General features: G+C 49.1%; 2 protein-coding genes across 2 annotated transcripts; both read left to right on the forward strand.

Moving 5' to 3' along the window:
* Positions 1-14,662: 14,662 nt before the first annotated feature.
* On the forward strand, positions 14,663-15,313 carry LOC144097680 (protein abhd-3.2-like). The gene has a single exon (XM_077630330.1). It carries the CDS (start codon positions 14,663-14,665, stop codon positions 15,311-15,313), a length of 651 nt encoding a protein of 216 aa, XP_077486456.1.
* A 5,244-nt stretch (positions 15,314-20,557) lies between these two features.
* Positions 20,558-21,679, forward strand: LOC144097681 (phospholipase ABHD3-like). The gene is made up of 2 exons (XM_077630331.1): positions 20,558-21,319; positions 21,422-21,679. The coding sequence occupies exons 1-2, from the start codon at positions 20,558-20,560 to the stop codon at positions 21,677-21,679; spliced, it is 1,020 nt and encodes a 339-aa protein (XP_077486457.1).
* The last annotated feature ends 1,377 nt before the right edge of the window (positions 21,680-23,056 follow it).

Genomic DNA, 23,056 nt, shown 5'->3' on the forward strand with positions numbered 1-23,056 from the left:
TGTTTAACTTTGCTGCTGGCACTACAGTCGCGTTGGCGCACTCAATTTCAGAAGCGGCAGAAACGGCATAAGACCAGTGTTGAGATGTCGAAGGGACAGATTGTTTGAGACGCCAACAGGACAGGTTTATTCCAGCCCGGCGAATACAGGCACGAGCCGAGACGCGTGCCAGCCCCCGCTAGTTCGCGCGAGCGTGGCGCAGCGCAGCCAAGCCAAGCAGACGGCTATAGCCACAGCATGTGTCTACTACCTACATCTCCCCTGACAGAAAAGCAAATTCTTGGGAGCAATGACGCAAAGTCGGCACCTGGTGCGCCGGTGGGAGGCGTTAGCGCAGGTTGTTTGTAAATCTTGTGGAGAAACTGAAGTCCCAGGGAGAGATTCCTCGTATACGACGTCTTGGTTGTCTCTCTCCTCTTCCGCAGGTTTGAGAAAAGGGATAAGATGGGTTCGATTTCGCCGTATAGTGCCGTTCCCAGTGTCAACTATATGTGACCTCGGCTCGCTTGCGGGTGTCACCACGCTCCCATTTCGCTTGAAGTGTGTAACCCAGACTTCATATCCTTCCAGAATAGTCGGAAGTTCCCGTACGCCATGTCGTCTATCGTAGTCTCTCCGCTGCTGTTGCAGTATTGGGTTTGAAAAGTTTAGTGGCGTCTGGCAAGCATAGAACAAGCCTTCCGGGAGTCAGAGGAATCTTTGTCCGCAACCGCCACCCCCTCAATAGTTCAGTGGGTCTGTGGCCATTTTTCAATGGGGCTGACCTGTAAGACAAGAGGATCAGGTATGGGCCTTGGGTCTTTTTCATTGAAGTTTTGACGATTTTCACCGCACCCTCAGCCAGTCCGTCGCTCTGAGAGTAGTGTCTGCTTGATGTGACGTGTTTGAACCTGTATTCTTGAGTAAACTTAGCTAAGCAAGAGGACGAGAACTGAGGACCATTATTGGAGACCACCAACTTAAAAATGCCGTGCATGGCGAAAATTGAATTCCAGTAATTGAGCACTGTACTAGAAGACAGCTTCTTTAGACAAGTCAGTTCCAGATATCTGGAACACAATTCAGTCACGATTAACTACCAGTGGCTATTCAATAAGAACAGGTCCATTGCAACTCTCTATCAAGGCCTTGAAGGAATCTCAATGCCTTCAAGGGACTTTTTCGTTTGCGGGACGTCTTAGCAGAGTCTGAACAATGTTTTATGGTGGTTGGGATGTCTTTGGCCACTGTAGGCCACCAAATGGAGTCCTTAGCGAGGGCATGAGCCTTCGATATGACGAAGTGACATTCGTGCAAAAATCGCAAAATTTCTTTCCTGCACGTGAGTGGGAAAACCACACGGGCTGCATAGAGTAGCAGGTCGTCCTCTACGATGAGCTGTTGACGATGTTTGTAGAAGGATCTGACGTCAAGGGGTAAATCTCGTCTGGAAGGCCATTCTTTTGTGCAGAGTTCTCGGGGATACAAGCACACGCGATCTGATTTTTGGGATTCTTACATCCACTGGAGGCAGTACTGCTTGATGAGAAGGGTTGTCCTCACCTTTCTTTGCGACGGTGCTGACGTGGGTTAGCACCTGCAAGTCTTTGATGGTGAGCTTGCCGAGTAAGCGAGTGTGGACATCTTCCAGCACGTGGAAGTCTTATAGCGTTTCACGCCCACGGTAGGCAAGTTGAAGACGAGCTACGCCCTTGGCTGCGAGAGGACTCCCATAAGGACTGTAGAGCTGCCGAGGAGCACACGACAACGGACGCTGATGTCGGAGCATGCTGAAAGTCGTAGATGGGAGGTCAGATTCGTCGGCACCTGTGCCCACCTTGAATTTGTTAGGTTGGTCTTGCACGAGGATGGTTGTCTCCCATGTCGACGCATCGAAGGACGAGACGGTCCCGATAAATCTACCTTCACTGCCTGGTCCGGATGCTTCTACGGTGTCAACCCAGCGTGACATGCAGACAGAAGCGTAGGGGCGGTTCTTGAGTCAGCCCTTGCATACCTGTGTCTGCGCTGGGCATAGTGAACGCGTTCGTCGTTTTTTTCCACACGAACGAAACAATGTAGAAGCGCTGTCAGCGGGACGTGGATGTTGCCTCAATTCAAAAAGTGCTCTCGGCCCTCATTGACGCGAGTAGCGTTCGCGGGGTGCCTGACTTGGTGTCTGCCTGATGCAACTTTGTTGACGTTCATCGTTTCGGGGTGAAGTTCCGCTTGCTGCTGACGTACGCTTTCGACCGCTCTGATCAACTCAAGCAGCTTCTGAAGAGTAAGATCAGCGTCAAGTTGCACTCTCGCTGACAATTTCCGGTCTTAAATGCCGACGACCAGTCTGTCTGGAACCAGTTTCTCTCGGAGGGTGCCGTACTCAACTGGTTGGAAAGCGTGTGAAGCGCAGTTACGAAGTCTTCCATGGATTCACCGTTGTTTTGGACCCTCGTGTTGAATCGTGCACGTTCAAAAATGACGTTGCGCTGCGGTATGAAGTAGCTGTCGAACTGTTTCTGGACGACTTCTAAGTTGTGGGTGTTCTGTACGGAGAGTTTGAAGGTGGTGAAGACGCCTCGGCGTGGTCGCCGATCAAGTAAAAGAGCGTGTCGACTCGGTCCGACCCTGATTTGCCGCCAAGATCGGAAGCCGTGTTGAAACGCTCGAACTGCTTCCTCCATTTCGGCCAGTCGGCAGCAGTCGTGAAGCAGAAGGCCTCCGGCGGTTGAATGACGAAGGACGCCATGTAGTCGCCACGTAGTGAAGGCCATAGACGCTGCTGTGACATGTGCCACCATAGGTAGGATTCCGAGCGAGAGGGCGCAGCCCCGGCTAGTCTTACTGTAGGAATTGCTTTACTTCTGACATCATGTTGAGATGCCAACAGGACTGGTATATTCAAGCCAGGCAAATAGCACGAGACACGTGTCAACCGCCGCGAGCCTCACGCGAGCGCGCAGTAGCGCAGCCAAGCTTACCGGCCTAGCCAGTGCGTGTGGCTGCTGTCTAAAACAGAAGGGACCACAACCACCAAGAGCAGCTAAAGCAGATTGCGCTCATGCAGCAATCTCGTTCCCGGTTGTACTGTTGTTGTTGTTAGCCTATGAAAAGATGGCACATACCCGCACTGGGGGATCGGCCAAGAATCGGGTGGCTATTCACCTGAACGCTGTTAACAAAAAGGAAAAGCACGTGGGAGCGCAACACCGGTGAATTTTTCGTCATGAACAGAAAAGGGATGAGTGTTTTGATTTTAAAATTTTAAGAATAATAATAAAGAGAGGGATTAAATATTAATGATTTAGTCAAAATGTAATAATTGAAAGAAAAGAAAAGGTTGGAACACTTAGCAAGGCAGTCGGTTAGATTCCATCAGGAAATATAGAACAGCAGTACAAACAGATCTGTGGCTGATCCCAAATGTGGTGGCGCCAAATGATAGCAAGAGCGGGCTGCTCAAACTAAGGCCAAGATGCTGCAAGGGATCCTCCAGCAGCCTTTTTCTCAGAGAGTTGAATCGGCTACAATACAGCCAAAAATGTTCAATAGATTCAGGCGCACGGCAAAATGCACAAAGGGGAGAGAGCGCCAAACCCGACTTGTGTAAATAGAAATTTAGAGGGGGGATGCGGCAGCGTAGCCTCGTCAGTGATACTTCAAGCTGCCGAGAGCAACAAATTTTCCTGTTCCAATAATATTTAAGGTGCTCATAATCCGCCGATGTTAAAAGTGATGTGTCTTGCGTGCTTAAAAACGCACGTCGCCGAAATCTAGATGCTGTAATGTAGGCTGTAGCCGGGATGATTGGCAACACGGGGCCGCTGAGGGAAGCCTTTGCGAGATTATCAGCAATCTCATTTACTGTCCCACTGCTGTGACCGGGAACCCATATTAAATGAACAAGACTCAAATGCGGAGGAAGTAGGGATAAGAAAGTTGATGAAATGGGACCGTCAACCTGTGCAGCGAGGGACGAACACAAAGATAAAGAATCAGTAATTACTGCAACTGCTGTAATAGAGGGGTCTAGCTTGTGTAGAGCAAGTACAACTGCTAGAAATTCTGCTTGAAAAATAGGGGTGAAATCTGGAAGGCGCAGAGAAAAGGACCAGTCTAAATGCGAGCAAAATATTCCCACACCTGCTTTTTCATTGCATTGCGATGCATCAGTGGCTATTGCTATATCTGTTGGTAGGGTCCTCAGATGATCTTCTAGAAGACCATTTAGAATACTCGGTGGCAAAAGTTTTGCATTTTTTGGGAATATGTCGTAGAAAACAATGTGGATAGTGGGCCCATTCCGAAGCGCAGGAAGGATATCATAAATGTTTACATCTAAAGGCTGAAGTAATCTTTGCACAAACACTACCTGAGGGGAATTGAAACGAGACCAGGGGACACCAAAAAAGGTCGGCTGAGAACAGAAAATGCTTTGTGAACGGTGGAAATGGGATTCATAGATCCTGAGGTAAGTTTGCATAGTTAAAAATTGAAGTCGTGATAAGAGAGACGGAATGCGGGCTTCAAGGTACAGCACATTGATAGCCACAAATTTTGGAAGGCCGAGGCACATGCGAAGTGCTTCTCTCTCTAAAAGGACGAGAGGGCGAAGTTTATATGTAGCCGAGCCTGAAAACAACACTGATCCAAATTCTAAAATTGGCCTGACATACATTATGTAGATCATTAATAGCGCTTCTCTGCGCATGCCGTACCGGTGATGACATAATCTCCGTAACATGCCCAAGGCACGAGCCCCTTTCGCCGCGACATGGTCAATGTGAGGTCGCCAGGTGAGTTTGTTGTCATAAATGACCCCTAGGTATTTTAGGGATTGAACCTGCGGTATTATTTTTAACTGGCAAGTGAGAGGGACCACTACAGGAGTGAATAGAGGGAAAACAAGAGTGGCGCACTTGCCAACATTTAACTTCAGGTGTAATGCGCTCAACCAGTGCTCAAGTGTATTCAAATATGACTGCAACAGACCATACAGAGAATGTATATCCGGCGCAGCAGCAAAAAAAACGCAATGTCGTCCGCACAGACGTAAGTGCGTACATAGCGGTGGAGAGGAATTGAGCTTAACAGAATATTAAAGAGCACAGGAGAAAGAACAGCTCCTTGCGGTACACCTCGCGCTTGTCTATACCTCTCTGAATGAACACCATTATGGACGCAAAAGAATTCCCTGTTATGAAGAAATGCAGATATCCATGCAACTATATAATCTGGAAATTGAAGAGACTGTAGCCTATGTATCAGGATGGAGTGTTCTACACTGTCGTAAGCTTTGGCGACATCTAACGTAACCGAAGCCGCGACCAGGCGTTGACGACGAGCAAGGAGAATTCTGCTCTCAAGATCAGCATGTACATTCCATATCGAACACCGTGGCCGGAAACAGAGTTGGCACGGGCTCTAGCAATTTGAGATGAATTGAAAGTTTTTTTATTAATATTGATTAGCGATTGTCGCTGGGGCCTGCATTCACTTGGCCCCTCATTTGAGGGTAACGTCATCGCCAAACTTGATCGTGAGGTCAGAATAACCACTTTCGTTCGATGCACAATGGCTCTTGTCTGCTTTTTTTCTTCGCTACATTCATCGAAATAGGATGCTGGTTTACTGCTCGGTGGTTATATAACTTCGTTTGCGAAGCTGAGTTCGATTGTCTTTATTTCCAGTTCAACGAAAAAGAAATGACAAGTCAACAGCACAGATTTTTTATTTTTTGTGTTGTGACATTTATATCGACATTTACATCACATTTTTATAATACTAATATTTTCGTCAGATTATCGTGCTAGCCCAAAGGCAGAGCGCTTACAAGAACTAGTGCATAAATCAATCGGAGAACCACTATAATAAGATGACGTTGTTTGTTTTCTGTTCTCAGACCTTAAAGAAGCAAATCAACAGAATTATAATGAACTGCGCGAATAACAGGTTAGCGTGCCTCTATACTGCACATTTTAAAATATCCTTTAGAAGTCATAGGTGCACACCATGAGTGTGGCACAATCACGAGTTCATGTAGCATCGCCTTCATGATACCACCAATTTTGCAAAATGAGAATAAATGCCGCATGTACTACGTTATTTGACCCGCCACGGTGGTTCAGTGGTTAGCGTGCTTTGGAGCTGATCCCGATTACCTGGGTTTCAGCCCAACCGCGGCGGCCGCGTTTCGATGGAGGCGAAACGGAAAACGCGCCCATGTGCAGTGCGTTGTCAGTGCACGTTAAAGAACACCAGGTGGTCGAAACTATTCCGGAGCCTTCCACTGCGGCACATCTTTCTTCCTGTCTTCTCTCAATCTCTCCTTTATCCCTTCCCTTAGGGCACGGTTCAAGTGTCCGCCGAGATGTGAGAGAGATACTGCGCCATTTACTTTTCCCCTCAAAAGAAAATTTTTTATACTACGTTATTTAGTTTAGTCAGGTAAAAAAATACAGGCTGAGTGAAGGCCAAGCAAGTGATAAAAAGTAAAAGCTTTTGAATGTATTATATATAGGTCGCTATGGTTTCTTAAAGTCACCCTGTCATTTCATTGTGGTGTTTACATGGTGTTTACAACCTATACAATGCATGGTGTTTAGAACCTATGCATTGATCTTTTTTTTTTGTTCCATGAAGCAGAACTGGTTTTATTTGTTTGGTTGGAAAAATTGATTGGATTTGATTATGTATTACATACCACAGCTTTCATGCTCTCTGTCGCAATTCGATGTGAGCCTCTGTCTTCTTGTACCATACTGTTTGGATGATCAGCGTGGTTTGCCACATGCATGGCTCTTGTGATCAGCTTCTGGTTACTGTTTCCGAGACGTTTAAAAAGGAAGTGCGAAAGGCTGAATAGAAGCGGCGCTGTAAGGACTAGTCGGCAATGTCAGTAGGACGAGGTACTTACATCAAAGCCAGCTCTGTGTTTGCTTAGCATGTCCCCAAAGTTTTCCTACAGTCAGACAGATGCATGCTGCAAGCCGTCTCCAGCAACTGATAATTGTGCCTTCGCGCGGACCTGTATGTCTATTTGTCAAATAATACTAATACCTACTATACGCAGTACTATATACCATGACTGATACTCTATATATTTATTTAAAAATACTGCCAATCCCAATCGGGATCATCGCAGGAAGGGCAAAAACAGAATTCAACAAAGCGAGTACATAAAACACAGCGTTGCAACTATATGTGAACAGAGGCTGTTAGGTTCTATAGCAATAATAATAATCGGTGAGAAATAACATATGAGCAACAATTCAAGCGAAATGAAACAAGAACAACATGATGCATTACACAGTAGAATGAACAATTTTCATTAGTTCTAATGAAACACTGGAGCTGACAAAATGGTGTTTATAATGCACATTGTAGAGCTAATTGCTGCGCTTCATATGTCTCTGAAAATTTTTTAAATATGAGCTGGTTACACTTGATGGTAGGTTATTCCATTCTCGAATGGCTGACGAAAAAAAAAACGAATGTCTAAAACAGTCTGTGTTGAATCGATATTCTTCCAGTGTTTGTGAGTGCTGATGTCTCGTTGTTCTTGTTTGTTATATTGAAATATTCCTTTTATAATCTATGTTCACCATGTTGGGAATAAGTTGATAAAGTAGTTTCTGTCGTGGAAGCCCGGGGCGGTTTTGTAACTTAAGTATTCCAGCGCTGTTTATCAGCTCTGTGGGTGATTCAGTTTGTCTGTATTTGTTGCAGATAAATCTTACAACTTTCCTTTGAACTCCCTCTAGTTTCTTTATAGTTTATCTGTAAACGGAAACCAGGCTATATTCGCATATTCAAGTACAGGTCTCACAAAAGTATTGTAGGAAAGTAATTTAATGTCTGACGGCGCGTCTCGGAGGCGCCTCTTGAGTAAGAAAAGTCGTTTCAGTGCAGATGCCGTAATGAAGTTCACGTGCAAGTTCTATTTCAGATCAAATGATAAAATTAAACCAAGGTATTTATGCTGTGTAACTGCGGGATATGATGTGATATAGAAAAGTTCATCAAAATGAAGTTGCAATAGCTGGGTTTTCGGACGTTACTACCCTTAGCAAAGAAAGGCTGTGCTAAAAATGCATTTCGAATACATTGTTTTAATATTGTATTAATTTCGTAATAATTTGGCATTTTTCTGTCTTTATGCCAAAATTGCCACACAAATGCTTTCTATGTATGCCAGCAGTACTATTCCGAACATTCTTACAAATGCATCAAAAATGCATTTTCTGTCCGCTTAGTATTTTGTTATACATTAAAAATATACATATAATACATTAAAAATATGCTAAATATATTCATTGAATACATTAAAACACACTAAAAATATACAATTCATACATTAAGAATATATTCACTTCGGCTCGGCTTACAAAAGGTGTGCTAGTCGGATTCACCGGGCAATACTGATCAATGTTGACAACAGCAGGTGTAACGACTGAACTGGTTATAAGCATCAGGAGATAGTCTTCTAGCTTCTCGCTCTTCTGCCTCGAGAGCTCTTTTCGCTTCTCGCTCTTCTGCCTCGCGAGCTCTTTTCGCCTCGCGCTCTTCTGCTTCGCGAGCGTCTGCGCGTGCTTGCGCTCTTTCCTCTCTCTGCCTTTTTCCCTCTTCATTCTCCTCGTCACAGAGACGCATCGCCGCTTCCTTGCTTAACCCTAGTTTGAGCGCCAGCTCTAAAGTTTTTGCCAAGTCCATACTTTCTGCCGTCGAGAGATCGGAAAAATCCGAGACAAAGCAAAAAGAAAAAAGGAAATTAATCCTGGCATAGGCTCGTCACTTATTTTTGTCACGGACCTCCCCAGAGAACACTCGGACCGAAAGAATGGATTAGGCGACAGGTGTACACACACAGACGCACATTTAATATACCCTACGTGACACACACACACACTAGAATACAAAACTAACAAAACTAACACAAAGCACAAAGACTATAAATACACACGACCCGGGCACACTGCTACCAGCGTCTACTACTAGCGTTCTACTATTAGCGGTCGGCGTTCGTGCTCACGGTTGGTTCGGTGCGGCTGCGGCGTTGTATAGATCCAGTAGCCGGCGTAGAGGCGGCGTTCGACGTGATTGAGCTGGCGTCGCTGGCGGCGTCGTATAAGCTCCAGGTCCAAGCGCCCGTGGAGATGATGCCGGTGTTGTTGGCGTGGGTGGCAACAGCGCTGGAGACACCCCCGGCCGTAGCAGGTGGTAGCGTCCTCCGCTGACTCCTCGGAACGGGCTCAGGCACGGCAGGAGGTCCACGATGCGATGCCGTAGAACGCGAGCTCACCGGAGCAATAGCCGGCGTCGCTCTCTTCCAGCCGATGTGTCCGTGACCCGCCGGAGCCTCCGCATCTTTGCTGTTCCCCCCGTGCCTCGCTCTCACTCGCCCTTTTATAGCCTTCGCATTATTGTTGTTGTTTCCCTCACAAAATGGCACATACCCACAAGGGGGATTGGCCATAACTAGGCGGTGACAATTTAAATTGCAGATTGCATATGGCAAGCGTGGGATGGCCTAACAAAAATTGTGTAACTGTTTCCGTAGCAGAGGAGGTTGCAGGAGGTTAGGGTGACCTAACAAACTGAAAATTAGGTAAGGGTATCAGTAAAAAAAATAAAAAGAGAGATTGCGAGAGAGAGAAAGAATTGCAAAAAGTAATTGTTGTTGTTGCTGTTGTTGTTGTTGTCATCGTCGTCGTCATCGTCATCATTGTTGTTGTTGTTTTTGTTAGCACTTCAAAAGATGGCACATACCCACACTGTAGGATCGGCCAAGAGACGGGAGGGAGAGGTTGCTTTTCACCTGTACTCAATAAAGGCAAAAGAAAAGCACGCAGGAGTGCCACACCGGTGGATTCTACCTCAAGAAGGGCATGGAAATAAAAGGGATAGCAGTTAGGATACAAAAAGTAAGGAGAGGGATATAAAAAAGGAATAATAAGCCAATAAGCCAATAACAGCGCACAAATGATGGCACATCAGCGATGACGACGAAGCGCGGCTGCTGTTTCGTCTTCATCGTCTTCATTGACGCCGATAACGACAACAAGGGCGCGAAACAAAGGGTCTAGCTAAGAGATAACGCTCTAAAAATTAGATTGCGTGGGTCATTCAATTGGTGAATCAGGAATTATTTCCATAAACCGCAGAAAATAATATATGGGAAGCATAGCAAATCACAGGCAGGACCACCCCTAGGGCTTTTCTTATTTATTAGATTAGTATCTAGTAAATTATCTAATAGATTAGTAATTGGATTAGTACCGAAATGCTTCGCTTTGCTGATGACACTGCAGTGGTCTTGGCGTACCACGAAATTCTGGATGCGGCAGAAACGGCATACGACCAGAACGAAGAAGAGGTCGAAGTAGAAGAACGTGAGGTTCCATGAGGCGGTCGAACAACAACAACAACAACAACAACGATGGGCGTCGTGCAACATTCGAAGGCGCCCACCAAGGGCGAGTCGCTGCACTGCCCGGCTTGTGCCGCTTCCGTTTTCTACGACGTGCTGGCGATGCGCAAGCCGAGGCTGGTGTCCCGCAGCGGTCGCCTCCACCGCTTCCTCAGCGTCCAGATGGAAGCCTTCGTGAAGGGATACTTTCGCACTCCGGTCTGGTGCACCGGCGCCAACCTGCAGCGCCTCGTCGGCTGCCTCTACCACCGGTGGCTGCCGCGTGTCAACTACCGTCGCGAGCTGTCGGTGCTCTCGGACCGGGGCCTGGTGGCGCTCGACTGGCTCAACGAGGACCGACCGGGCAGCCAGACCCGGCCGTGGCGCTCTCTGCTGCACGCGCTCGCCACGGTCGGCTTCCCCGGTCTCGTGGTGAACAGGCAAGGTTACTGGGCCATGTCCCTCATCGGGCACCGCAACACCTCCTCGGCCAGCGTCAGAGACCTTGCCGAGGTGGTGAGCAAGGTGCGCAGCCCTATCCGCGCGAGTGCCTTTCGGCCGCGGGAGTATCCCTGGGCGTCCTGGTGCTGTCCCTCTACCTGTGCCAGCGGGGTCCACCCGCGCAGATGGACGCGGCGCTGGCCGTGTCGCCGCCCTTCCAACCCGCGGTGGCCGCTCGCCCTCTGTCCAACTCCTGGGGATGCAGCCTTCTACCGAACGCCTGCATCACGCGCCGACTCGTGGGCCGCCTGGGACACAGCGAGGAGGTGGTGCGCGTTGCCAAGGTGATCCGGGCTGATGATGTATTCCGTTGCTGGACACTGGCATCGTTCGACCACCACTATATGCCACCCCGGCATTCGTCTTCCAATCCGTGCAGGACTTTTACGAGAACTGCAGCTCCAAGGGCTGGCTGTGAAAAGTGCAGCGACCGCTCGTCTTCCTCGGATCGGCGGACGACTCGCTGAAACCCCGAGAGTACCTGGCTTGAAGACGAAGTGCTCGCTCTGGCTGCCCGCCGTGGAGAATCCGCGCGGAGGCCACATCGGCTTCGTGGACGGCTAAATAGTGGGCGCGGCAGCCCTTCTACGCGGAGCGATTTGTGGCCGCCCTCGTCGTGGGACTGCGCAAAGCGTGCAGGGCGCGTGGCGTTGGAGTGCTGCGGATGCTGGGGTACTAAAGTCTTCTCGAAAGAATACAGCTCCGGCAAAGTGAAGCGAGTTGAAAGATTTTTTTATTATTATTGATTAGCGATTTGTGTTGATGACTGCCGCCTCTTAGGCCCCCGCCGGAAGGTAACGCCGTCGTCTTACTTTATCGAGAAATGAGAATGGGCACTTTTGTTCGATGCACAAGAGCTCTTGTCTGCTTTCCCTCTTCGCTACTTTCATCGGAATAACATGCTGGTCTACTGCTCGGCGCTTATATAACTTGGTTCGGTACGCTGAATTCTATTGTCTTTAATTCCACCTCACCGAAGAAGAGGCGACGCGTGCATAGCACAGATGAACAAGTAAACGTCTTTATCAGACTAATATTTTCGTCAGAGTATCGTGCCAACCCACAGGCACAGCGCTTGAGAGTAGCAATTCATAAACCAATCTGAGAACCAATATTAATATACAAGATTGCATTGTTTGGTCTCTGTTCTAAGAGCTTGAAGAAACAAATTGGTTTATGGTTTAGGGAGCTTTATCGTCCCAAAGCAACTTGGGCTCTCAAGGCTGCCGTAGTGAAAGGTTCCGGGAAATTATGCCACCTAGATTTCTTTAACCTGCACTGCTGATATCGCACAGTACATATGCCTCTGGCATTTCATCTCCATCAATATGCCACCACCGCGGCCGGGATCTAATTCGCTGTCTTTATCATCAACAGCTGAGCGCCGTACCCACTGCGCCACCGCGGCGGCCATTAAAGAAGCGAATTAACATAATAACAATGAAATTTGTGAAAAACAAGTAACGTTGTGTCTCAGTTTTGAACTGCTAAAGATGCCCTTGAGAAGTAATGGGTATAGCATGGGTGTGGAACAATCACGAGATTATGTAGTATATGTTAAGTATTATTTTGAATTCTGCTTCAAAACGACAAAAACTATCTATCTCATTGTAATACATATTGACTGCGACCACAGTAGCACTCACTCACTCATTGTTGGGTTGTGGCACTGGGTTTAATATAAAGTACACGGGCCGACGGGCGATGTGATAATGTTGTGGCGAACCTGCTTGGATGATAAGCGTGTTTTGCCACATGTACCACTCTGGGGATATGCTTGTGCTTACTTTTTCGGAGACGTTTAAAAATGATGCGCACAAGGTTGAATAGAAACGGCGCAGTAAGTTGTAGTCAGCTGTGTCAGTAGGACGAGATACGTACATCAAAGCCAGCTCTGATTTTGCTTAACATGTCCCCAAAGTTTTTCAACAGCCATACAGATCCATACTGTCTCCAAGAACTGATAACTGTGCCTTTGCGCCACCCTATATGTCCATTTCTCAAATAACACTAACACCTACTATATTGCTGCACTACTTACTATGAATAATACTGTTTATATGATTTCATATAGAGAAGTTCGTGAAAATGAAACCGCGCTAACTGTGTTTTCGGGCATTACTAAGACGTTCGAGGCAATAGACCGATAACTTCGAGAAAAAAATTCACAGGATATTAACGAGTATGTAACGTGAATGTTTCAGCGTTAGCTATGGTGCGAGAGCAAGCAATTTTTTTTAGCATTCTGGCCTGTTGTAGGCAGTCGCCTAGCGACTGCATGTGGCTAGGCCGAGAGCACCTGGCTGCGCGATCGTCTGAGGCACGCTGAGCGTGTCGCGAGAGCTTGTTCTGGGCCCGGGCCAGTGTTTGCCTGCCCGGACAATAAACCGGTCGCTGGTCCTGCTTTCCTGAACTCAACAGGCATAACCTGAACTCCCCTCCTGTGATCGAGTGCATGTACTGCAACACACGCCTCCTAGTGCACCATGCCCCTTCCACACAATTTCGTCGGCTTTCTTGTCATGCCGCAGACGGCGAAGCAGCGTCCCGGTACTCTGCCAAGTTCGCAGAACCAGCCATTGCCGCTGGCGCTCCCATCAAAACAAACACGCCGGGCGGTCAATGGCGCGGAGCATCTTGGCATGGTGCCAAGGTCTGTGCTGCGGACGGTGCCGACGCCGACGACGCTACAACTTAAGAACGAACGAAGAGCTAAGACACTGAAAGCCGTATTCTATTTGATAGGGCAAATTGCTGGGGATGAACGGACCACAAGCACAGGGAGCAGCTAAGGCAGATATCGCGCTCGACACTTGTAGCCATGTGTATGTTGTTGTTGTTGTTAGCCTATCAAAAGATGGCACATACCCACACTGGGGGATCGGCCAAGAATCGGGTGGCTATTCACCTGAACGCAGTTAACGAAAAGGAAAAGCACGTGGGAGCGCAACATCGGTGAATTTTTCGTCATGAACAGAAAAGGGATGAGAGTTTTTATTTTAAAATTTTAAGAATAATAATAAAGAGACGGATTAAATAATAATGATTTAGTCAAAATGTAATAATTGTGTTGTTGTTGTTAGCCTTACGTCTTCATCGTCTTCACTGACGCCGATGCAGCTGCCAACAGCGATGTGCAACGGCGACCCTGGTAAACCTCCTACTAAGGGTATGTGCCACTTCAACAGAGGACAACGACGACAATGGCGAGAAACTGAGGAACTAGCTAAGAGCTAGCGTTTGGATTACATGGGCCATTCAGCGTGTGGCTCAGGGATTATTGCGTTAACCTCAGGCAAATAGCAAGAAAAATTCGTTGGAGGCACTTAATTATCTCTGCTACTGCCGTTTGAGACTCATTTCGCTGATTTGAATTTGCTGTGCTTGAATTCATTTCAAGACAGAGGAGACGAGCATGCAGCTGGAACGAGCGTTGCGCCACGTGACCTAGATGGCGATGTAATGGACGCACGGTAACCGCAAGTATAAGCCATTAAATGCTGTCGCCTTAATACATAAAAAGTATAGCAAATTACACGCAACCAACTTGAACCAAGCTTAGAGCCTCCCAAGAACCGTCCCTTCGACCTTTGTTACTTAATTTCTACAGTAACAACGCAGTCAAGGCCAATTTACTACCAAAATGTTTTACTTTGCTGATTACACTGCAGTCGTCCTGGCGCATACAGTATTGGATGCTTCAGAAGTGGCACACTTCTAGAACGAAGAAGAGGTTGAAGTAGCAGAAGAACATGAGGATCGATGAGGTGGTCGATGGGCGTCGTGTCATATTTCAGGGCGCCCAGCAAGGGCCAGTTCCTGCTCTGCACGCCGTGCGCCGCCCAAGTTTTCTACCACGTGCTGACGGTGCGCAAGCTAGTGTGCCGCAGCTTTGTGAAAGGCTACTTCCGCAACCCGGTCTGGTGCACCGACTCCAACCTGCAGCGCCTCGTCGGAAGCCTCTACCACCGGTGGCTGCCGCGTGTCAACTACTGTCGCGACCTGTTGGTGCTGTCGGACCGGGGCCTGGTGGCACTCGACTGGCTCAACGAGGACCGACCTGGCAGCCAGAACCGCCAGTGGCACCCTCTGCTGCCCGCGCTCGCCGCGGTCGGCTTCCCCTGTCTCGTGGTGAACAGGCGCGGCTGCGGGGTCGTGCCCCTCGCCGGGCACCGCCTCACCTACGCGGCCATCGTCAGCGACTTTGCCGAGGTGATGAGCAAGGTGCGCAAGCCCTATCGACGCGAGTGTCCTCTGGCCGCGGGCGTGTTCCTGGGCGGCCCGCTGCTGTCCCTCCACCTGTGCCAGAGGGGTCCAGAGGCGCAGCTGGACGCGGCGCTGGCCGTGTCGCCGCCCTTCGAGCCCGCCGTGGCCGCCCGCACCCTGTCCTATCCCTGGGGCTGCAACCTGCAAGCTGCAGATTGAAGGGCTGGCTATGCACGGCGCAGCGACCGCTCGTCTTCCTTGCTTCGGAGGACGACTCGCTGAACACCGAGCGAACCTTGTCCGAAGACGAGGTGATCGCCCTGGCTGGCCGCCGTGGTGACTCCGCGCGGGGAGGTCACATTGGTTCCGTGGACAGTAAACTGTATCCAAGCCAGTTCTACGCGGAACGATTTGTGGCCGCCTTCGCCGTGGGACTGCGCAAAGTGTGAAGGCGCGCGGCGTTAGGGTGCTGCGGACACTGGGGGATTAAAGGCTTCTCGCAAGTATACAACTCCGGCAATGTGAAACCAGTGAAAGATTTTTTTATTATTATTGATTAGAGATTGTCGTTGATGACTGCCGCCTCTTAGCCCCCGTTTGAAAATAACATCGTTGTCTTACTTTATGTGAAATGAGAATCGCCACTTTAGTTCAATGCACAATGGTTCTTGTCTGCTTTTATTTAGAAAGCAATACTGCTCGAGGTTTCCGCTCTTGCCTGTCGTCGCGGAGAATACACCATTGACCTTTAGCGTGACCTATTTGTGACGTTATACCAGCTGTGGAAAAGCGGGGCCCCAACTCGGCTCGTCGCGATCGTCCCAGCGAATCCTCCATGCTGCAGCTGCGCGCCGCTGCCGCGAGGGGCGCTCGCTGTACGTGACGTCATGCAAGCTGTGGAAAAGCGGCCCCCCAACTCGGCTCGTCGCAGCCGTCCCAGCGAATCATCCACGGTTTTCCATCCATCCATTCATCCATCCTGTGGCGAAACGCACGTTTGCGCAGTAGGATCATATGGCCAATACGGGTGAAATCACTCCGGCTAGGGTAGAGTAGCTTTCACTACAAAATAACAACAGAAAAAAAATTACAACGTGTACTGCCGTCGTGGGAAAACCCGCGTTCTTTCGCATTCCTGCACACAAGCAGGCTTAAGTGCCTTCATAACTTTTTTCTCTTCGCTACATTTATCGGAATGGCATGCTCGTCTACTGCTCGGCACTTATAAGACTTGCTCCGCTTGGATTGTACTGTCTTTAATTCCAGCTCAGCAAGGAAGAGGTGGCGCGTGAATAGCACAGATGAACACAAAGTACACATTTTTACAAGGCTAATATTTTCGTCAGAGTATCCTGTCAACCCGAAGGCAAAGCGCTCGATAGAATTAGTGCACAAACCAATCGGAGAACAGATATTAAGATACGAGTTAACATTGTTTGGTCTTTGTTCTGAGACCGTATTCTATTTGATGGGGCGAATTACTGGTGGTGAAGGTGCTGAGATGCCAGCAGGACACGTTTACACCAGCAATGCGAATAACGGCTCGAGACCGAGCCACGGGCCAGCCGCCGCGAGCCTGACGCCAGCGGGCAGGAACGCAGCCAAGCCTACCGGCCTAGCCACTGCACGTGACTACTGCCTACATCTTCCCTGAAAAAAAAAAACAGACTCTTGGGAGGATTGACGCAACGTCCGCACCTGCTGTGCCAGTGGCAAGCATCAGCACAGGTTATTTGTGAATCTTCTGGAGAATCTGAAGTACCAGAGAGTGTTAGTGCCTCGTCGTCTTCTTGTATGTCGCCATACAGAGATCCCTCGTATAAGACATCTTGGTTGTTTCCCTCCTCTTCCGCAGGATTGAAAAAGGAGTCAAGTTGTATTCGACTTCGCCGTATAGGGCTGTTCCGTGTCAACTAGATGTGATCTAGCCTCGCTTGCAGGCGCCACCACGTTCCCTTTTCGCTTTAAGTCTGTAACCCAGATTTGACCTCCTTCCAGAAGGGTCGGAAGTGGCCGTACGCAAAGTCGTCTCAAGTAGTTTTTTTTCGCTGCTGTTTTTGGTATTCGATTTCAAAAATCTGAAGTTTAGTGGCGTCTGGCAAACGGGGAATAAGCCTTCCCGGAGTCAGAGAAATCTTTGTCCCCAACGGCCTCGCCACCAATAGTCCAGATGGGCTGTAGCCATCTTTCATAGGAGTTGACCTGCAGGACAAGAGGGTCAGGTACGTGTCTTGGGTCTTGTTCAGTGAAGTTTTGATCATTTTCACAGCAACCTCAGCGACTCCGTTGCTCTGAGAGTAGTGTGGCCTTGAGGTGACGTGTTTGAACCCGTATTCTTAAGCAAACTTAGTGAAGTCAGAGGATAAGAACTGTGGTCCAATATGAGAGACCAGCAGCTCTGGAATGCCGTGACGGGCGACAATTGATTTGCAGTGATTGAAAACTGTACTAGGTGATAGCTTCTCTAGACGAGTCAGTTCTGGATATCTGAAGTAATAATCAGTCACATTTAACCACCAGTAGCTATAGAAGAAGAACAGGTCCATTGCAACTCTCTCCCACCGTCTTGAAGTAAACTCAGTGCTTTGAAGAGGCATTTTCGGTTGTTTGACGTCTTGACACATTCTGAACAATGTTTTATGGTGGTTTCTATGTCTTTAATTGGCCAATGTGTTGTAGGTAGTAGCCACGTGCAGTGGCTAGGACGGTACGCTAGGCTCCGAGAGGTCTCCAACTCAGGACCGTAGAGCAGCCGAGGAGCACACGACAATGGAGGCTGATGTCGGAGTATGCTGAAAGTCGTAGGTGGGATGCCAGATTCGTCGGCTCCTGTGTCGATCTTGAATTTGACAGGTGTGCCTTGCACGAGGGTGGTTGTCTCCCACGTCGACGTATCAAAGGACGAGAAGATTCCGCGAAACCCATCTTCGCTGTCGGGTCCGGATGCTTACACGATGCCAACCCGGCCTGACATGCAGACAGACGCGTAGTGGCCCTTCTGGTGTCAGCCTTTGCATACCTGTGTCCGCGCTGGGCATAGTGAACGCGGGTGTCGTTCTTTTCCTCACAAACGACACAATAACGAAAAGCTGTCAGCTGTCGCGGATGTGGCCTTGATTAAAAAAGTGCTCTCGGCTCTCATTGACGTGAGTAGCGTTCGTGGGGTGCCTGACTTGCTGCCTGTCTGATGCAACTTTGTTGACAGTCAGCGTTTCGGGGTTAAATCCGCTTTGCTGCTGACGTACGCTTTCGACCTGTCTGATGAACTCAAGCGCCTTCTGAAGAGTAAGATCAGCGTTAAGTCGCAGTCTCCCTAACAATTTCAGGTCTTTAATGCCGACGACCAGTCTATCTCGAACCAGTTCCTCTCGGAGGGTGCCGTACTCACAATGGTTGGAACGCGTGTGAAGCGCAGTCTCGAAGTCTTCCATGCATTCGCCGTCGTTTCGGACCCTTGTTTTGAAGCGTGTCCGTTCAAAAATGACGTTGCGCCGCGGTATGAAGTAAATGTCGAACTGCTTTAGGACGACTTCTAAGTTCTGGGCGTTCTCTCCGGGGAGTTTGAAGGTTCCGAAGGAGTCCTCGGCCTGGTCGCCCATCAAGTAAAGGAGCGTGTCGACTCGGTCCGACCCTGATTTGTCGCCAAGATCGGAAGCCGTGTTGAAACGCTCGAACTGATACCTCCATTTCGGCCAGTCTGCAGGGGTCGTGAAGGAGAAGGACTCGGGCGGTTCAGTAACGAAGCACGCCATGTTCTGGCCACGTAGAGCAGGCCATAGACGCTGTTGTGATGTGTGCCATAGTAAATCGGTATTCGAGCGAGAGGACGCAGACCCGGCTGGGCTTTGTGTGGGAATTGCGTTACTTATGACACATACATACATACATACATACATACATACATACATACATACATACATACATACATACATACATACATACATACATACATACATACATACATACATACATACATACATACATACATACATACATACATACATACATACATACATACATACATACATACATACATACATACATACATACATACATACATACATACATACATACATACATACATACATACATACATACATACATACGTACATACATACATACATACATACATACATACATACATGTTTACATTCAACATGTTGAGATGCCAACCGGACAGGTTATTCCATCCAAGCGAATATCGGCTCAAGCAGTAGACATGTGCCAACCGCCGCGAGCCTCACGCCAGCGCGCAGCAGCGCAGCCAAGGTTACCGGCCTAGCCAGTGCATGTGGCTACTGCCTACAACAGAAGGGACCACAAGCACCAGGAGCAGCTAAGGCAGATCGCGCTCATGCAGGAGAGTCGTACCCGGATGTACTGTTTTTGTTGTTGTCGTCGTCGTTGTCGTCGATGTTGTTGTTTTCGCTGTCGTCGTCGTCGTCGTCGTCGTCGTCGTCGTCGTCGTTGTTGTTGTTGTTGTTGTTGTTGTTGTTGTTGTTGTTGTTGTTGTTGTTGTTGTTGTTGTTAGCTCTTCAAAAGATGGCACATACCCACTCTGAGTGATCGGCCAAGAAACCGAAAGCAGAGGTTGCTTTTCACCTGTGCTCAATAAAGGCAAAAGAAAAGCACGCGGGAGTGCCACACCGGTGGATTTTACCTCAAGAAGACCATGGAATTAAAAGGACTAGGAGTTTGGATTCAATAAAAAGGAGAGGGATTAAAAAGAGTGAAAGCAGGTTTTTGCACAAATAGGCTGGGGAAAAGAATTCACGGCGGCCTACACAAAATGGCGAGCAAGATGGCGGGCAGTGCCGACGGCCAGTCCAAAAACCAAGCGATCCCGTGCAGCGCGGTGACTCTTCGTCTTTCATCGGCGCCTCGTCTTCATCGGCTCTTGGTCAGTGATCTGCCCATGCGGCATCAGGCGCGACCGTCATGGTTCGCAACAAAAGGAATAATAATTAAGCCAACAACAGCCTACAAAAGATGGCGCATCAGTGACGACGGCGATGCGCGGCTGCTGTTTCGTCTTCATCGTCTTCGTTGACGCCGATAACGACAACAAGAAGGGCGCGAAACTGAGGGGATAGCTAAGAGATAACGCTCCGAAAATTAGATTTCGTGGGTCATTCAATTCATGGCTTAGGGATTATTCCATAAACCGCAGGCAATTATTAAGAATACATGCAAAGTGTACCAATCAGCAGCCAACCAACTTGAACCAAGTCTTCCAAGGACCATCCCTCGGACTTTTGTTATTAATTTATACATAAATAACATAGTTATGGCCAAATTAGTATCAAAATGTTTCACTTTGCTGATGGCAATGCTGTCATCTTGGCGCACTCAATTTTGGATGCGGCAGATACGGCGTACGATTATGACGAAGAAGTTGAAGCAGAAGACGAACGGGAGGAAACGGGAAGAGGAAGAAGAAGTAGAAGAAGAACGTGAGGATCGATGAGGCGGATGATGGGCGTCGTGGCACATTCGAAGGTGTCCACCAAGAGCGAGTCGCTGCAGTGCCCGCCGTGCGCCGCTCAAGTCGTCTACGACGTGCTGGCGGTGCGCAAGCCGGTGTGCCGCAACAGTCGCCTGCGCCGCTTCCTAAGCGTCCAGATGGAAGCCTTCGTGAAGGGATACTTCCGCACCACGATCTGTAGCACCGGCGCCAACCTGCAGCGCCTCGTCGGCTGCCTCTACCACCGGTGGCTGCTGCGTGTCAACAACCGTCGCGAGCTGTTGGTGCTCTCGGACCAGGGCCTGGTGCCACTCGACTGGCTCAACGAGGACCGACCGGGCAGCCAGAGCCGGCCGTGGCGCTCTCTGCTGCCCGCGCTCGCCGCGGTCGGCTTCCCCGGTCTCGTGGTCAACGGGTGCTGCTGCGGGGGCGTGCCCCTCACCGTGCACCGCATCACCTACGCGGCCAGCGTCAGCGACTTTCCCGAGGGGGTGAGCAAGGTGCGCAAGCCCTATCCGTGCGAGTGCCTTCTGGCCGCGGTCGTGTCCCTGGGCGGCCTGCTGCTGTCCCTTCACCTGTGCCAGCGGGGTCCACACGTGCAGCTGGACACGGCGCTGGCCGTGTCGCCGCCCCTCGAGCCTGCAGTGGCCGCCCGCACCCTGTCCAACCCCTGGGGCTTCAACCGGCTCTTGAACGCTTGCATCACGCGCGGTCTCGTGGGCCGCCTGCGAGACAGCGAGGAGGTGGTGCTCGTTGCCAATGTGATCCGGGCTGATGATGTGTTCAATTGCTGGACACTAGCTTCGTCCGACTAGCACTATGCAGCCCCGGCATTCGGCTTCCAATTTGTGTAGGACATCTAGGAAAACCGCAGGTCGAATGGCCAGCTGTACATGGTGCAGCGACCGCTCGTCTTCCTCGAATCACCGGACGACACTCTAGACCCCGAGCGAACCTTGCCCGAAGACGAGGTGCTGAAGTCGCCTTGGCTGGCAGCCGTGCTAACTCCGCGCGGGGATGCCACATGGATTTCGTGGACGGTTAAACAGTGGGCGCGCCAGTCCTCCTGCGCGGAACATTTTGTGGCCGCCTTCGCCGTGGGACTACGTCATGTGTGCTAGGCGCAGGACATGAAGGTGCTGCGGCCGCTGGGGGACTGAGGTCTTCTCGAAAGTGTACACCTCCGGCCATATAATACGAATTGAAGGTTTTTATTATTATTGATTAGCGATTTTCACTGGGGACTGCCTACACTTCGCCGCCTTTTGAGGGTATACCATCGTCGCCTAATTGATCGTGAAATGAGAATAACCACTTTCGTGTGATGCACAAGGGCTCTTGTCTGCTTTTTCTCTTCGCTACATTCATCGGAATAGGATGCTGGTTTACTGCTCTGTGGTTATATAACTTGGTTCCTAAGCTGAATTCTACTGTCTTTAATAGCAGCTCAGCGAAGAAAAGGTGACGCGTAATCAGCACAGATGAAGAAAAAGTAAACATTTTTACAAGCCTAAAGTTCCGTAAGAGAATCCTGTCATCCCGAAGACACAGCGCTCGAGAGAAATAGTGCACAAACCAATCGGAGAACAGATATTAAGATATGAGGTTGCATTGTTTGGTCTCTGTTCTGAGACCGTATTCTATTTGATGGGGTGAACTACTGGTGACGAAGGAGCCACAAGCACCAGGAGCAGCTAAGGCAGTTTGCGCTCGTACAGGAGCAGGAGACTCATAGCCGGTTTGCTGTTGTTGTTAGCCTTTCAAAACATGGCACATAACCACACTGGGGGATCGGTCAAGTAACGGGATGCAGAGGTTTTTTGTCACCTGTGGTCAATAAAGGCAAAAGAAAAGCACGCGGGAGTACAACTGCGGTGGATTCTCTCTCAAGAAGGGCATGGAATTAAAAGGATTAAGTGTTTGGATGTAAAAAAGGAGAGGGAATTAAGAGGAATAATAATTATGTCAACAACAGCCTACAGAGTATTGGACATCAACGATGACGCCGAAGCGCGGCTTCTTCTTCTTCTTCTTCTTCTCCGCGGCTGCTGTTTTGCCTTCATCGTCTTTATTGACGCCGATAAAATATGACGGAGTGCTCGTAGTACTCCGGTACTGGTTGGCCCGGTATTGCACTGCCTCCGGGATCAGCCCGGACATATTGGCGCGGGCGCGCGCGCGTCTTTCCTAATCTGTCTTTTTTCTTTCCTCGTCTATCGTTCAACTCTTCTACTTTAAGCACGTGGCAGCGTTTGTGGCTCAGCTTGAGCCGGTTGGCAGGCCCGTGCACTTTACTTTTCATTATTCCTGACAGCAACAGCAACAGCCGATAACAGCAACAACATCGCGAAACTAAGGAACTATCTAAGAGCTAACGCTCTTAAAATTAGTTTCTATGGGTCATTCAATTCGTGCCTCAGGGATTATTCTCATCAACCGGAGACACCTAGTAAGAATAGATTAGAAATATAGCAGATTATAGGCAATCAACTTGAACC

The sequence above is a fragment of the Amblyomma americanum genome, chromosome 7 (assembly GCF_052857255.1).
Source record: "Amblyomma americanum isolate KBUSLIRL-KWMA chromosome 7, ASM5285725v1, whole genome shotgun sequence".
Classification (NCBI taxonomy): domain Eukaryota; kingdom Metazoa; phylum Arthropoda; class Arachnida; order Ixodida; family Ixodidae; genus Amblyomma; species Amblyomma americanum.

Bases quoted from the DNA above. Each gene is read 5' to 3' on its own strand.
- LOC144097680 (XM_077630330.1), top strand. From the start codon at position 14,663: ATGGGCGTCGTGTCATATTTCAGGGCGCCCAGCAAGGGCCAGTTCCTG.
- LOC144097681 (XM_077630331.1), top strand. From the start codon at position 20,558: ATGAGGCGGATGATGGGCGTCGTGGCACATTCGAAGGTGTCCACCAAG. The intron at 21,320-21,421 runs GTGATCCGGGCT...TAGGACATCTAG, and splicing joins AGGTGGTGCTCGTTGCCAAT to GAAAACCGCAGGTCGAATGG.